Source organism: Hemitrygon akajei, chromosome 2 (genome assembly GCF_048418815.1).
Source record: "Hemitrygon akajei chromosome 2, sHemAka1.3, whole genome shotgun sequence".
NCBI lineage: Eukaryota > Metazoa > Chordata > Chondrichthyes > Myliobatiformes > Dasyatidae > Hemitrygon > Hemitrygon akajei.
This window is the reverse complement of record NC_133125.1, coordinates 164,143,169-164,158,380: the sequence shown is the minus strand read 5'-3', so window position 1 is coordinate 164,158,380 and position 15,212 is coordinate 164,143,169. Positions and strand designations below refer to the sequence as shown.

General features: G+C 45.0%; 1 protein-coding gene across 1 annotated transcript in view; it reads right to left on the bottom strand.

Annotated features, from left to right (window-relative positions):
* Positions 1 to 15,001, bottom strand: part of LOC140721283 (uncharacterized) — a 44,093-nt gene extending 29,092 nt beyond the window's left edge. Inside the window, 3 exon segments of the mRNA XM_073036144.1 lie at positions 10,826 to 11,059; positions 14,007 to 14,102; positions 14,194 to 15,001. Coding sequence (XP_072892245.1) covers positions 10,826 to 11,059; positions 14,007 to 14,102; positions 14,194 to 14,601 — 738 coding nt within the window. The 5' untranslated portion in view covers positions 14,602 to 15,001.
* Positions 15,002 to 15,212: the final 211 nt, after the last annotated feature.

Here is a 15,212-nt window from a genome sequence, read left to right as displayed (position 1 = left end):
TTTACAGAACGGTAACAGGTCGTCTGGCCTAATGAAACCACCCCACCCAGTTACACCCATGTGACCAATGCACCTACTATCCCATACATCACTTAGAATAGGGAGGAAACCAAAACACATGGTCAGAGGGCGAACGTGCTAACTCCTTACAGGCAGCAGCAGGAATTGAACCCATCACTGGCGCTGTAAAGCTTTACGCTGACCTCCACGCCGCCATGCTGCCCACAAAGGGTGTATATCGCCAAGTTGAGTTTCTGTCAACCCAGAGATATGCGGAGAGATTAAATGCCTACAGAGCTACAGCCAGTGTAAGCAAGTGGGGAAAAGAAACAATCAAAGATGAATGGGAGGTACGAGAGACTGCCATCTGATTTCTATATGTTTTACCCATGAACAGCACCTCCCTACTTCTTTCTTATTTGTTTTTTTTTGCAGTACATATTTTAACTTAACTACTTGATACACACACACACACACACACACACACACACACACACACACACACACACACACACACACACACACACACACACACACACACACACACACACACACACACACACACAACTCAGTGCTTATAACAAGTATTCACTCTCCTTGGAAGTTTTCATGTTTTATTGTTTTACAACATTTGGAGTCACAGTAGATTTAATTTGACTTTTTTTGACACTGATCAACAGACAAGATTCTTTCGTGTCAAAGTGCAAACAGATCTTTATAAAGTGATCTAAATTAATTCAAATATAAAACATAAATAATTGATTGCATAAGTATTCAACGCCCCTCCCCCCTTTAATATGACACACCAAATCATTACTGGTGCAGCCAACTGACTTTAGAAGTCACATATAATTAGTGAAACGGAGATCTGGTTTTGGAGACCTGTGTTCAGTCAAGGTGTTTCAATTGATTGTAGTGTCACGTACCCCGTGACGGGTTAAAGAACCAGCAGAAATGGAAAACACTTTGGAGTCTGGTATTGCTATAAACTAATAGTGTTTATTATAACTACGCAATACAGTACATTAAATGCAAATCTATCAAACAGGTTAGCAATAATTATATATATAAGTGTGGAAAAAGGAAAACCAAGCTTCTTCAAGTCTAGGGGTAAATGAATCCAGTCTTACAATTGATGAGTAAAGTTCAGTTTGTGGTATTTGGTGGGGGAGGAGAAGAGAGAGAGGGGAGAGGGAGGAGGGAGGGGGGAGAGAGGGAGGGGGAGATTTGTAATCCACAGGCGTATGTTGTGAGAAGGCAATTATGTCGCTATTCCAAAATAACAATAACAGTAGCTTTTATTTCTGAAGTTGTTCCACTCCACACACAAATATTCTTTCAACACAGATGGTACCACACCCAGATTCAGCTACGGGTCATCCCAAAGTGGTGGCCACAGGATACTCGAACAAAATCCACGTATGGATTATCACCAACAGTAGTTTATCACTGAGGTACCATCTTCAAATGGTAAAACTACCAACCCAGGCCCGGATTATCACACACAGGTACTTTCCACACAAGGTTACCCCAATCACACACAATGTGATAGCCACTTATCCAGTTCCATGACATACGAAATAACTCCAACAGCGATTTGCCCCAGGGGTGCCTTTCTTCAGTGAACTACCTCACTCAGACAAGGGTAAACACAAATGTGGTATTCACAAAGGTTTCCCCCTCACCAGAGAACCCACTCCTGTGGATTAACTACATGACAGTCACACCTTCGTATTCGAATGGAACTCAAACTCACCCTTTCGGGCTACAGAGGAGAGAGTCCAAACAGTGACCTCTTTGTCACTAGGTTTCTTCTGTTTCAAACCTTCTCCCCTCTTCTCTTCCTTTACAGTCACCGACTGTGACCACAAACAAAGGCGACTGTTCTTCTGTGGTGGAATTATCACCCAGGCAAGGGTGGGCACACAAATAACTCCCCACCGGTCACATCCCCTCTGCATTGCGAGAGCCACCGATCCATTTCCCCGAATCAATCCTACACAAACCCACCTTCCTGTGGGCACAAGCAGCTCATCCAGTCTCCAAAACCGTACGTCTGTAGGTCTATCAGTGGACCTCCTATTTATCTCACCGTGCTGAACACCAGCTGTCCATCAAATAACGCCATCCTCGGTCACCATGGCGACCCACGAGCTGCTCATCGTCTCTCTCTGTAAGAACTCACAAGCAGGCAGTGTCCTTGTGTATTCAAAACAAGCTTTAGAGTTCGTATAAACACCATCTCAAGGCAGGCTTCATCCCTCTCTCTCTCTCTGTAACAGCTCAAACAGCGTCCAAAAGCCAGTCTCATTCTCCCGACATTTTAAAGTGATTGTCCACAGAAAATATGAACCCTAGGGGTACATAACAGTAGTAAAAATACACCTGTACCTGGAAGGTCCAACTGCTGGTGTCAGTATCCTGGCAAAAACTACACCATGAAGACAAAAGAACACTCCAAGCAACTCCACGAAAAGGCTATTGAAAAAACACAAGTAAGGAGATGGATACAAAAACATTTCCAAGTCACTGAATATCATTTGGAGTACAGTTAAGTCAATCATCAAGAAATGGAAAGAATATAGCACAGCTGTAAATCTGCCTAGAGCAGACCATCCTCAGAAACTGCATGGCCGTGCAAGAAGGAGACTAACGAGAGAGGCCACCAAGAGACCTGTGACAACTCTGGAGGAGTCGCAAGATTCAGTGGTTGAGATGGGAGAGACTGCGCATACAACAACTGTTACCCGGGTGCTTCAACAGTCGCAGCTTTATGAGGAGAGTGGCAGAGAGAAAGCCACTGTTGAAAAAACTCACATGAAACCTCAGCTAGAGTTTGCCAGAAGGCACGTGGGAGACTTCGAAGTCAGCTGGAAGGTTCTATGGTCCGATAAACTAAAATTAGGCTTTTAGGCCATCAGACTGAATGCTATGCTTGGTGTAACTGAAACACCACACATCCCACACCATCCCCGTCATGAAACACGGTGGTGGCGACATCATGCTGTGGGAATGCTTCACTGTAGCAGGCCCCGGAAGGCTTGTGAAGGCAGAGGATAAGCTGAATGCAGCAAAATACAGGGAAATTGTGATGCAGTCTGCAAGAGAACTGCAACTTGGGAGAAGATTTGTTTTCCAGCAAAACAAAGACCCCAAGCATAAAATCAAAGGTACACAGGAATGGCTTAAAAACAACAAAGTTAATGTCCTGGAATGGCCATGTTAGAGTCCAGCTCTCAATCCAATTGAAAATTTATGGCTGGACATGAAAAGAGCTATTCACTCTCGAGCCCTGTGCAATCTGATGGAGCTTGGGCAGTTTAGTAAAGAAGAAAGGGAAAAAATACGATAGACACCTACCCACACAGACTCAAGGCTGTAATTGCTGCCAAAGGTGCATCTACTAAATACTGACTTGAAAGGGGTGAATACTTATGCAATCAATTGCTTTGAGTTTTTATATTTGTAATTAATGTAGATCACTTTGTAGAGCTGTTTTCACTTTGACACTAAAGAGTCTTTTTCTGTTGATCATGTCAAAAAATCCAAATTAAATCCACTGTGATTCAATGTTGTAAAACAATAAAACATGAAAACCGCCAAGGGGGTGAATACTTTTGATAGGCAATTCGGGTTTTTCCCTCTATATTTATTTATCATGTACTGCTGCCATAAAATTAACAAACTTCTCAACATATGCCAATGATATTAAACCTGATTCTGAAATGTTGATTAGAATGTGTCGTTAGCATTTCAATCAGCTCTCCTATAAATCACTTTCTGTACAATTACTAACAAAATAACACAAGAGATTCTGTAGATGCTGGAAATAAGGAGCGACACACACAAAATGTTGGAAGAACTCAGCAGATCTGTGCAGAGGAATAAAAAGCCAATGTTTCATGCTGAGACCCTTCATCAGGACAAATAACAAGCCATCTGGGTTCACTTCCAGCACTGTCCATAAGAAGTGTGTATGCTCTCCCCTGTGGCGGCATGGGATTCCTCAGCCCATGAACGGTTAACCTTAACGGTACAACTTCTTTGAGGTATCTATTATTGGGTGCTAACAAATATCACAGTCATTAATTACCTGAACATGGAATCAATAGTTTTGAAATATTTCCATACGGGACAGAGGTGTTGGGCCCTAGTGTTTTTGTAATCCACAGGTCCTTCAGAAGTAAAAAAGAGGCATAAACCCTGTGGTGTACGACTGATTTTTTAAGTGTAACAAGAACAAAGAAAGAAGCTGAGAGAACAAGGAAAAAGCAGTCATGGTCAGACTAGAGAGATCAAAATGCCAGTGATAACAATTAACCTATCATCTTCATCATGTGCTACATCGTATGATGTAATGATCACGATCTCACGACCACGACCGTTCCTGGCAATGTTTCTACAGGAATGGTTTGTCATTGCCTTCTTCTGGGCAGTGTCTTTACAAGATGGGTGACCCCAACCATTATCAATAGTCTTCAGAGATTGTCTGCCTGGCATCAGTGGTCGAATAACCAGGACTTGTGACATGCACCGGCTGCTCATCCAACCATCCACCACCTGACCCATGGCTTGACGTGACCCTGATCGGGGGGGCTAAGCAGGTGCTACACCTTGCCCAAGGGTGACCTGCAGGCTATTGGAGGGAAGGAGCACCTTACACCTCCTTTGCTAGAGACATATCCCCATCTTGCCACCCAAATTAACCTATAAAATAGCCAAATTCAAGTGGTGGGAAACCTGCTACTGAAAACTAAGAAGCTTTTGAAAAAATACAGAAGCTACTGTACCATAACTACTGGAAAATTCACTGAACAGTTTCATGGATATAGGTGATTATATAAAAATACAAGTAAGCACAGGAATGTTAAACTACAAGAAAAAAAACAATGCGACACCCCGGTCCGACAGAGGAGGGGCTGCACACACTTGGGCTGTTTTCTCTGGAGTGGTAGATGCTGAGGGGGGACCTGATGTGAGTTTCTAACATCGTGAGTTACACAGTTCAGGTTCAGTTTCATTTATTTAACAGACATACAGAGCATCGAAACAGGCAGTGAAATGCACTGTCTTATGATAACAACTAACACAACTCAAGGACATGCTGGGAGAAGTTCACAAAGATCTCCACACACTCTGGCGCCTACGTAGCATGCCCACAGTGTTCAAAGGAACAACCAAACAACAGTAACAAAATCACAACAGCAGAACAAGCCCTGTTCCAACTACAGGACAGGCTGTCCTTGACCTCAGGCAGACAAAGGAGACCATTTAGCCAATGATTCTATATCAGTTCTCATAGCAATCCAATCATTCCCATTCCCCTACTTATCCCCCTGTATCCTACTCACTCCCACCAACTTCATCCGATTCTAAACTGCCACCAGACTGTGTGGGGGGTGGTCATGTTACAGAGCCACACCCCCTGGGAAACCCACAAGGTTAACAGGAGGATGTGTGGTGGACAGCAGCACAGAATCTGATCAGCGAGGCAACATCAACGCCTTCAGTGTCACCAGGCCGTGCCAGAGTTTGTCCAGGATAAACTATTCCACTCAGCCCGTGCAAGGGTCTTAAACCTGATTTTCTGCTTCTCTTTCCAGTTGCTGGCTCAGCATTTTCTGACTTGTTTTCGGTCCTTATATGTGAAACAGGGTACTGTCATTAAAATACTCTCTCCCTGGCAACCCCCACAGAATGCTACGAATTACTGAATCTGATGATGAAATAAACTGATTATAATGCTGACACTTTCTCTTCTGAAACTTGGGTCAAGGGTCAAACGATTTGAAAGTGTCTGAGAGAGTGGACCAAGGGTCAAGCGATGTGAGAGTGTCTGAGAGAGTGGACCAAGGGTCAAACGATGTGAGAGTGTCTGAGAGAGTGGACCAAGGGTCAAGCGATGTGAGAGTGTCTGAGAGAGTGGACCAAGGGTCAAACGATGTGAGAGTGTCTGAGAGAGTGGACCAAGGGTTAAACGATGTGAAAGTGTCTGAGAGAGTGGACCAAGGGTCAAACGATGTGACAGTGTCTGAGAGAGTGGACCAAGGGTCAAACGATGTGAGAGTGTCTGAGAGAGTGGACCAAGGGTCAAACGATGTGAGAGTGTCTGAGAGAGTGGACCAAGGGTCAAACGATGTGACAGTGTCTGAGAGAGTGGACCAAGGGTCAAACGATGTGAAAGTGTCTGAGAGAGTGGACCAAGGGTCAAGCGATGTGAGAGAGTCTGAGAGAGTGGACCAAGGGTCAAACGATGTGAGAGTGTCTGAGAGAGTGGACCAAGGGTCAAACGATGTGAAAGTGTCTGAGAGAGTGGACCAAGGGTCAAGCGATGTGAGAGGGTCTGAGAGAGTGGACCAAGGGTCAAACGATGTGAGAGTGTCTGAGAGAGTGGACCAAGGGTTAAACGATGTGAAAGTGTCTGAGAGAGTGGACCAAGGGTCAAACGATGTGAGAGTGTCTGAGAGAGTGGACCAAGGGTCAAACGATGTGAGAGTGTCTGAGAGAGTGGACCAAGGGTCAAACGATGTGAGAGTGTCTGAGAGAGTGGACCAAGGGTCAAACGATGTGAGAGTGTCTGAGAGTGGACCAAGGGTCAAACGATGTGAGAGTGTCTGAGAGAGTGGACCAAGGGTCAAGCGATGTGAGAGGGTCTGAGAGAGTGGACCAAGGGTCAAACGATGTGAGAGTGTCTGAGAGAGTGGACCAAGGGTCAAACGATGTGAGAGTGTCTGAGAGAGTGGACCAAGGGTCAAACGATGTGAGAGTGTCTGAGAGTGGACCAAGGGTCAAACGATGTGAGAGTGTCTGAGAGAGTGGACCAAGGGTCAAACGATGTGAGAGTGTCTGAGAGAGTGGACCAAGGGTCAAACGATGTGAGAGTGTCTGAGAGAGTGGACCAAGGGTCAAACGATGTGAGAGTGTCTGAGAGAGTGGACCAAGGGTCAAACGATGTGAGAGTGTCTGAGAGAGTGGACCAAGGGTCAAACGATGTGAGAGTGTCTGAGAGAGTGGACCAAGGGTCAAACGATGTGAGAGTGTCTGAGAGTGGACCAAGGGTCAAACAATGTGAGAGTGTCTGAGAGAGTGGACCAAGGGTCAAACGATGTGAGAGTGTCTGAGAGAGTGGACCAAGGGTTAAACGATGTGAGAGTGTCTGAGAGTGGACCAAGGGTCAAACGATGTGAGAGTGTCTGAGAGAGTGGACCAAGGGTCAAACGATGTGAGAGTGTCTGAGAGAGTGGACCAAGGGTTAAACGATGTGAGAGTGTCTGAGAGTGGACCAAGGGTCAAACGATGTGACAGTGTCTGAGAGAGTGGACCAAGGGTCAAACGATGTGAGAGTGTCTGAGAGTGGACCAAGGGTCAAACGATGTGAGAGTGTCTGAGAGAGTGGACCAAGGGTCAAACGATGTGACAGTGTCTGAGAGAGTGGACCAAGGGTCAAACGATGTGACAGTGTCTGAGAGAGTGGACCAAGGGTCAAACGATGTGAGAGTGTCTGAGAGAGTGGACCAAGGGTTAAACAATGTGAAAGTGTCTGAGAGAATGGACCAAGGGTCAAACGATGTGAGAGTGTCTGAGAGTGGACCAAGGGTCAAACGATGTGAGAGTGTCTGAGAGAGTGGAACAAGGGTCAAACGATGTGAGAGTGTCTGAGAGTGGACCAAGGGTCAAACGATGTGAGAGTGTCTGAGAGTGGACCAAGGGTCAAACGATGTGACAGTGTCTGAGAGTGGACCAAGGGTCAAACGATGTGAAAGTGTCTGAGGCAGTGCAACAAGGGTCAGACAATATGAGAGTATCTGGGATAGTGGGACGTGAGACAGGAACTAATAGACAGTTAACACAATCACTTCACAGTGCCAGCAATCCACCGACTGGGGTTCCAGTCCCGCCGCTCTCCGTAAGGAATTCTATCCGTGACTGCATGGGTTTCCTTTGGGTGCTCTGTTTTCCTCCCATATTCCAAAGATATATGGGTTAGGGTTAGTGAGTTACGGCATGTTACGTTGGCACCAGAAACGGGGCGATACTTGATGGCTGCTCCAGCACTGTGTTGGTCGTTAACGCAAAATGACACATCTGACTGTACGCTTCAATGTAGATGTGACCAATAAAGCTAATCTCTTTAAACTTGTGACTACATTATCCAGTTGTGATGAAGACATCCAGTGATTGTAAGGGCAAAGACCAGTCAGCTATTGATGAAGATCAGAGTAAAGGGAATCTTAGGCTGAAGGGTGATGGGTGGAGCAAGAAGATGGACATTGGATAAAGATCAGCTTTATTTGTGACTTTTCCATCAAAACATACAGTGAAATGTGTTGTGTCAAATCAAATCAGTGAGGAACATGCTAGGGCAGCCTGCAAGTGCTGCCACAGTTCTGCACGCCCATAAACATGAGAAAAGCTGCAGATGCATACCCATAACTTATTCACCCAAAGTAAATGCCTTTGGAAAGAAACTGTAGCACATAGAGGATCCCATGCATTCATGGGGAGAACATACAAACTCCTTACAGACTGCGGTGTGAATTGAACCCTGATGGTGCTGTAAAGCTATTTGCTGACTGTTGAGCTGCCCACATGCTCAGGGTGAACGACTGGCTTCGATGCAGTAAAATCTGATTTACTTCCACGCAGGGTATTATGGAGGAAGCACGGGATGCACCTCAGCATTGACGAGGAGCTTTCCCATCATTCTCACGCTTTGACCCCTTGCCATCAGACAGAAGGTTCTGCAGTACAAGAACAAAGACTGTTAGGCTGGGTAAAAAGACAGTTAGGATGGCTCCTCCATAGAGAGAGTTCAGTGCACAAGTTCCTGGGAGTTCACATCCTGGATGACCTCACCTGGTCCCTTAACATCACCTCCCTGAACAAGAAGGCACAGCAGCGCCTCCACTTCCGAAGGAGATTGAGGCAAGCAAGGCTCCCCCTCCCCCATCATTGACATTTGATAGGCAGAAAGTAAAGTCTGACATAGCAGTATTTTAGTGGAGTAAAGGGAATTACGGTGGTACGAGAGAGGATCAGACCAAATTAAATTGGAAGGAGATGCTGGCAGGGATGACAGCAGAGCAGCAATGGCGTGAGTTTGTGGGAAAAATGAGGAAGGTGCAGGACATGTGTATTCCAAAAATGAAGAAATCATCAAATGGCAAAATTAATAAAACTGTGGCTGACAAGGGAAATAAAAGCTAATGTAAAAGCAAAAGGGAGGGCAGACAACAAAGCAAAAATTAGCAGGAATAATGAGGACTGGGAAGCTTTTAAAAACCTACAGGGAGCAACTAAAAGAGTCGTTAGAAGGGAAGAGATGAAATATGAAAGCAAGCTAGCAAACACTATCAAACTGGATAGTAAAAGCTTTTTCAAGTATGTAAAAAATAAAAGAGAAATGAGAGAGGATATAGGACTGCTAGAAAATGAGGTTGGAGAAATAATAATGGGGGCCAAGGAAAAGGGCAGATGAACTTAATGAGTATTTTGCATCAGTCTTCACTGTGGAAGACACTAGCAGTGTGCCAGATGTAGTATGCCAGTACAGAGAAGGTTCACCAGATTGATTCATGGGATGGCAGGACTTTCATATGAAGAAAGACTGGATCGACTAGGCTTATGCTCACTGGAATTTAGAAGATTGAGGGGGGATCTTATTGAAACGTATAAAATTCTAAAGGGATTGGACAGGCTAGATGCAGGAAGATTGTTTCCGATGTTGGGGAAGTCCAGAACGAGGGGTCACAGTTTAAGGATAAAGGGGAAGCCTTTTAGAACTGAGATGAGGAAAAACTTCTTCACACAGAGAGTGGTGAATCTGTGGAATTCTCTGCCACAGGAAACAGTCGAGGCCGGTTCATTGTCTATATTTAAGAGGAATTTAGATATGGCCTTTTAAAAACAGGGTTCTGAGTTGGATGATCAGCCATGATCATACTGAATGGCGGTGCAGACTAAAGGGCTGAATGGCCTACTCCTGCACCTATTTTCTATGTTTCTATATTTAAGGGTGTGAGGGAAGAGAAGTGAGTGCAGTTACTATTACAAGAGAGAAGGTGCTCAAAAAGCTGAAAGACCTAAAGGTACATAAGTCACCCGGACCAGATGAACTGCACCTTAGGATTCTGAAAGAGGTAGCGATAAAGATTGTGGAGGCATTAGTAATGATCTTTCAAAAATTATTGGGCTCTGGCATGGTGCCAAAGGATTGGAAAATGGCAAATGTCACTCCACTTCTTGTTATAAAGGAGGAAGGCAGCAGAAAGGGAATTATAGATCATTTAGCCTAACCTCAGTGGTTAGGAAGATGTTGGGAGTCAATTGATGGATGGGCAGGTAGCGTTGAGGAAACAGGAAAGCTGCAAAAAGACTTAGACAGGTTAGGAGAATGGAAGTGGCCACAACCTGTCCCTACCTGTTCCAGAGCATACAGACTGTAGAAGCAACTGACTGGTTTAGATAACTTTTGATGGCTCAGGAAAGTGTTGCACTGATCTAGACATCGACTCCTCCATGGACACTCCCAAGCCTGGCTGATGAAGGAGGAGCTTTGGGCTTGGGGATACCAACACCATCCCCGTGACAACCAAGAGCTACAGAAACACCAGCAGAAGCTCTGAAGACCTCATGCCCGAGACAGGAAGGATTTTCAATGATAGGCTACACCTGTGGACAGATTAAAACTGACCCAGGACAGAGGGCTCTGGAAGCTGCTGTCAGCTGCCTATGCCCCAGTAGCAATGATGGGCTTAAGTATCTCAGACTTCACCCCGTCAATGTGCATAGTTTGTCAGAATCTTAAATGAAACTAATCCCTCACCTTCAGAAGTGCCATACTGTCTCTCACATACATCCTTTGGTTTAACTTTGATACTTTCACATCAATGGTACTTAAGTAGTCTTGGATTTCTTGAAGATTCAGCCCCATCATTTCCAGAATGTTCTCCTCTTGTTTCTTGAGCTCCCTGATTAAACGTTGCTCTTTCTCACTGAGAATTCGGTGCATTTTTGCGTACTCATTTTTGATGTTGCTCTGCAGTTTGAGGGACTGTTCCTGTGAGATGAGACGTGGAGAATTATAAATGATGTACGATTTCAGAGTGAGACTTGTGTGTCTACGAATGTGAGGATTTCTTAAAAGGAGTAGTAACAGAATTCTGGAAGCAGGGAGAACAATAAAGGATAATCAGTAATTATTAGATCCTGTGTTAATCTGTAATTGGTTATAGTATGCCAGCAACCAAGGCTTCTAAACCGTGGAACTATTTTAAAAACAGCTAAGACAGATACTGTGAAGCAGGTCTGGGTCAATGGGAATCTAGGTTCAAATAAAAAAAACTCTTCATGCATAATTGACAATAAATACACTTGCATCTCAGTAACTAAAGCCCAAATGTACAGCACTGTACAGGCCATTCAGCCCATGATGTTGTGCCAATCCTTTAATCTACTCCAAGATCAATCCAACTCTTCCTTCCCACGTAGCCCTCCATTTTTCTTCCATCTGTGTGCCTACCTAAGAGTCTCTTCAATGTTCCTGTCTCTACCACCGTCCCTAGCAGTCCTTTCCACAAACTCACCACACTCTGTGTAAGACGTTTTCCTTTGACATCCTCCCCAATCGTGTTATCAGCCATTTCTATCCCTGGGAAAAGTGTCTCTTGCTGTCCACCTGATCTATGCCTCTGATCATCTTGTACATCTCTATCAAGTCAATTCCTCCTCTCCAGAGAGAAAACCCCAGCTCACTCAACCTTCAAGTCAATTCCTCCTCTCCAGAGAGAAAACCCTAGCTCACTCAACCTTCAAGTCAATTCCTCCTCTCCAGAGAGAAAACCCTAGCTCACTCAACCTTCAAGTCAATTCCTCCTCTCCAGAGAGAAAACCCTAGCTCACTCAACCTTCAAGTCAATTCCTCCTCTCCAGAGAGAAAACCCTAGCTTGCTCAACCTTTCCTCATAAGACATGCTCTCTAATCCAGGCAGCACCCTGGTAAATCTCCTCCGCACCCTCTCCAAAATCTTCACATCCTTCCCACCCTGGTCGTACTCTCTTCTTGCCCCTCCCAGCAGGGAGAAGATACAAATGTTTGAGGACACATGCCACTAGGCTCTAGGACGGATTCTTTGCCTTTGTTTTAAGACTCTTAACTGGACCCCAGTATATGACAAAGATGAGCTCATGATCTCTCAAGCTATCTTGTCTTGCCCTTGTATTTATTTGTCTACCTTCATGGCAATATCTCTTGAAATGTAGCTCTGTATATTTCATCTGTTTATTTTTCCGTCCTGTGCTTCCTTGATGAACTTACTGTCTAGATGGTGTGTTTACAAAACCTTTTCACTGTATCTCCTTACCCGTGACAATAACAAACTAATTATCCTAAGACATAAGATATATGAGCAGAATTTGGCCTTTTATCACATTTAGTCTGCTCGGCATCATGTCATCATGGCTGATTTCTTTTTCCTCCCAATCCAAATGTCATGCCATCTCCCTGTAACATTTGACACCTCAACTAATCAAGAATCTCTCAATCTTTGCTTTAAATGTAGCGCGGCCTCCACAGCCATCAATGGCAATAATTTCCACAGATTCCCCATCTTCTGGCTAAAGAAATTCATCCTTATGTCTGTTCTAAAGGGATGTTCTAGTATTCTGAGCCTATGCCCTCTGGATCTGGACTCCCTCTCTGTTGGAAACATTCTCTCCACATCCAATCTATCTGGGCCTTTCAATATTTGATAGGTGTGAATGAGATTCTCCCTCATTCTTCTGAACTCAAGTGGAGTACAGGTCTAAAGTTAACAAATGTTCCTCATTAACTGTTTGATCCCCTGGACCATTCTGTGAACCTCCTCTGGATCCTCTCCAACGCTGACACATCCTTTCTTAGCTAAGGTACAAAAGCTGCTCAAAATACTCCAGGTGTGGCCTGACCCATGCTTTATAAAGTCTCAGCATCACATCCTTACTGTCATGTTCTAGTCCTCTGAGAATGAATGCTAACGTAATATTTGCCTTCCTTACAACCAACTCAACCGACAAGTTAACCTTCAGGGATTCCTGCATTAGGACTCCCAAGTCCCTGTGCACCTCTGATTTCTGAATTTGCTCCCCATTTAGAAGTCTTTACTCCTACCAAAGTGCATGGCCATACACTTCCCTATACTGTCTTCCATCTGCCACTTCTTTGCCCATTCTCCTAATCTATAGAAGTCCTTCGGTAAACTGCCTGCTTCTTCAACAATGCTTGCCCCTCCACCATCCTTTATATCATATCATCCACCAACTTAGGCACAAAGCCATCAATTCCATAATCTACATCATCGTTATGTAACGCTAAAAGAAGCATAACCAATACCAACCCTGTGGAACACCACTAGTCACTGGCAACCAATCTGGGAAGATTTGTTTCCATTCCCTTTATTCCCTGTCAATCAGTTAATATTACAGTATATCCATGCTAGTACATTTACTGTAATACCAATGGGGTATTTTCATCTTGTTAAGCAGCCGCATATGCAGCACCTGTGAAAGGCCTTCTGAAAGTCCAAGTAAACAACATCCACTGACTCTCTTCTGTCTATCTTGCCTGCTGTTTCCTCAAAGATTGCCAACAAATTTGTCAGGCAAGATTTCTCCTGACTTCGGCCTGCAAGTACAATGAAACCTCTTCCTTAATAATAAACTGCAACATCTTCCCAATCACTGAACTCAGGCTAACTGGCCTACAATTTCCTTTCTTCTGTCTCCCAGAGTGGGGTGACATTTGCAATTTTCCAGTCCTCTGAAAATTCCTGAATCTAGTAATTCTTGAAAAGTCATTACTGATGCCTCCATAATCCATTCAGCTACCCTTTTCAGAAGCCTGGGTGTTACCACTGCATTCCAACATCTGTCATTTTGCTAATCCACTGGTGCCCGAATCAACCTTTCATTTTGCAAGAAAGGCAACATAACATCGAAAACATGGGTAAAGTTAACATAGGAAAGCTTACCTTAATTCTGGAAATCTTCAGTCTCTGCTGCCACTCCATTTCAACAATCCCTGTTTGCTTGGCTGTGAGGGTCTCAAAGGATGATTTCATCCGGTCCTGGGATTGCAATAAAATAAGAACTCAGGAGATGAACATTTGCCTGCAAATACCGATGAAAAAAATAAAATCTGAGAATTTTTTTGTTTACCTTGTAAGTTTCAACAGCTTCATTAATGGACATGAAACGGTGGTCTCCATGTTCGGGCGCTGCTACACATTTCAGACAGATTAACTCGTTGTCATCGTCACAGAAGAGCATTACATCTTCCTGATGTTGCTTACACAGTCTGCCTTCGGCCCTTTTCGAGCTCGGGGTGGATTTTCTTGCTTTCTCGGCTAGGCTCGCCAAGGCCCGGTTGATCCTGAGGGTCCTTTCTGGGAGGACCTCTCCGCACTCCGGGCAGGAGTTTATCTCCTTGTTCCGCCAGAACTCGGTGACGCACGTGTGGCAGAAGTTGTGCCCACACGACAGAGAAACCGGATCGGCAAACAGATCAAGGCAGATGGAACAGTTTAAAGCCTCGGCGAGAGTGTCGGCCTTGGCTGCGGAAGCCATGTTCGAGCTGCAGGAAGCAACGGTCGGCCTTGGCTCGCCGCGACGATCGCTTTTGCCGCACCGTTCACTCCCACCACCCGGGAAGAACAGTTGGTTTGCGGAAAGGCTGGGAGTGGGGCGAATTCCACCGAGGATCAGCGGTGGGGGTCAGGATAGGTCGGAGGACATGGAGGAGGAAGAGGGGTGGAGATTTCAGTGCACTTAGTCTGACCTTTTTGGCACCTGTACCCGCCCTGGCGGGACTGGGTGGCTTTAGACCCAACCAGCGAACTAAGTTAATCGCCGTTACGAAGGCCCACCACCGCGGCAATTCGTAGAACTGCCGCCCGAGCCGACGGCTCCTGAACGTTGGTTCGATCCCGACCCCCGGAGCTGTGAGTGTGTGGAGTTTGCGCTCTGTGACCCCGGTGCCCTCCTACATCCATAAAAACATGTAGGATGGTGTTAGTTAGTTGTAGGATGTCGTGAGTGTTGAATGAATGAAATAAAGTTGCACTACGAGTTTAGTATTGCGCTGGGAAAGTCAGTACAGATTTTGTGTTCAGGAACGAGGCTTAAATCAGAACCACCTCTGATAGAATTACAGTCTCTGGATATATGTCCTTGGTCTT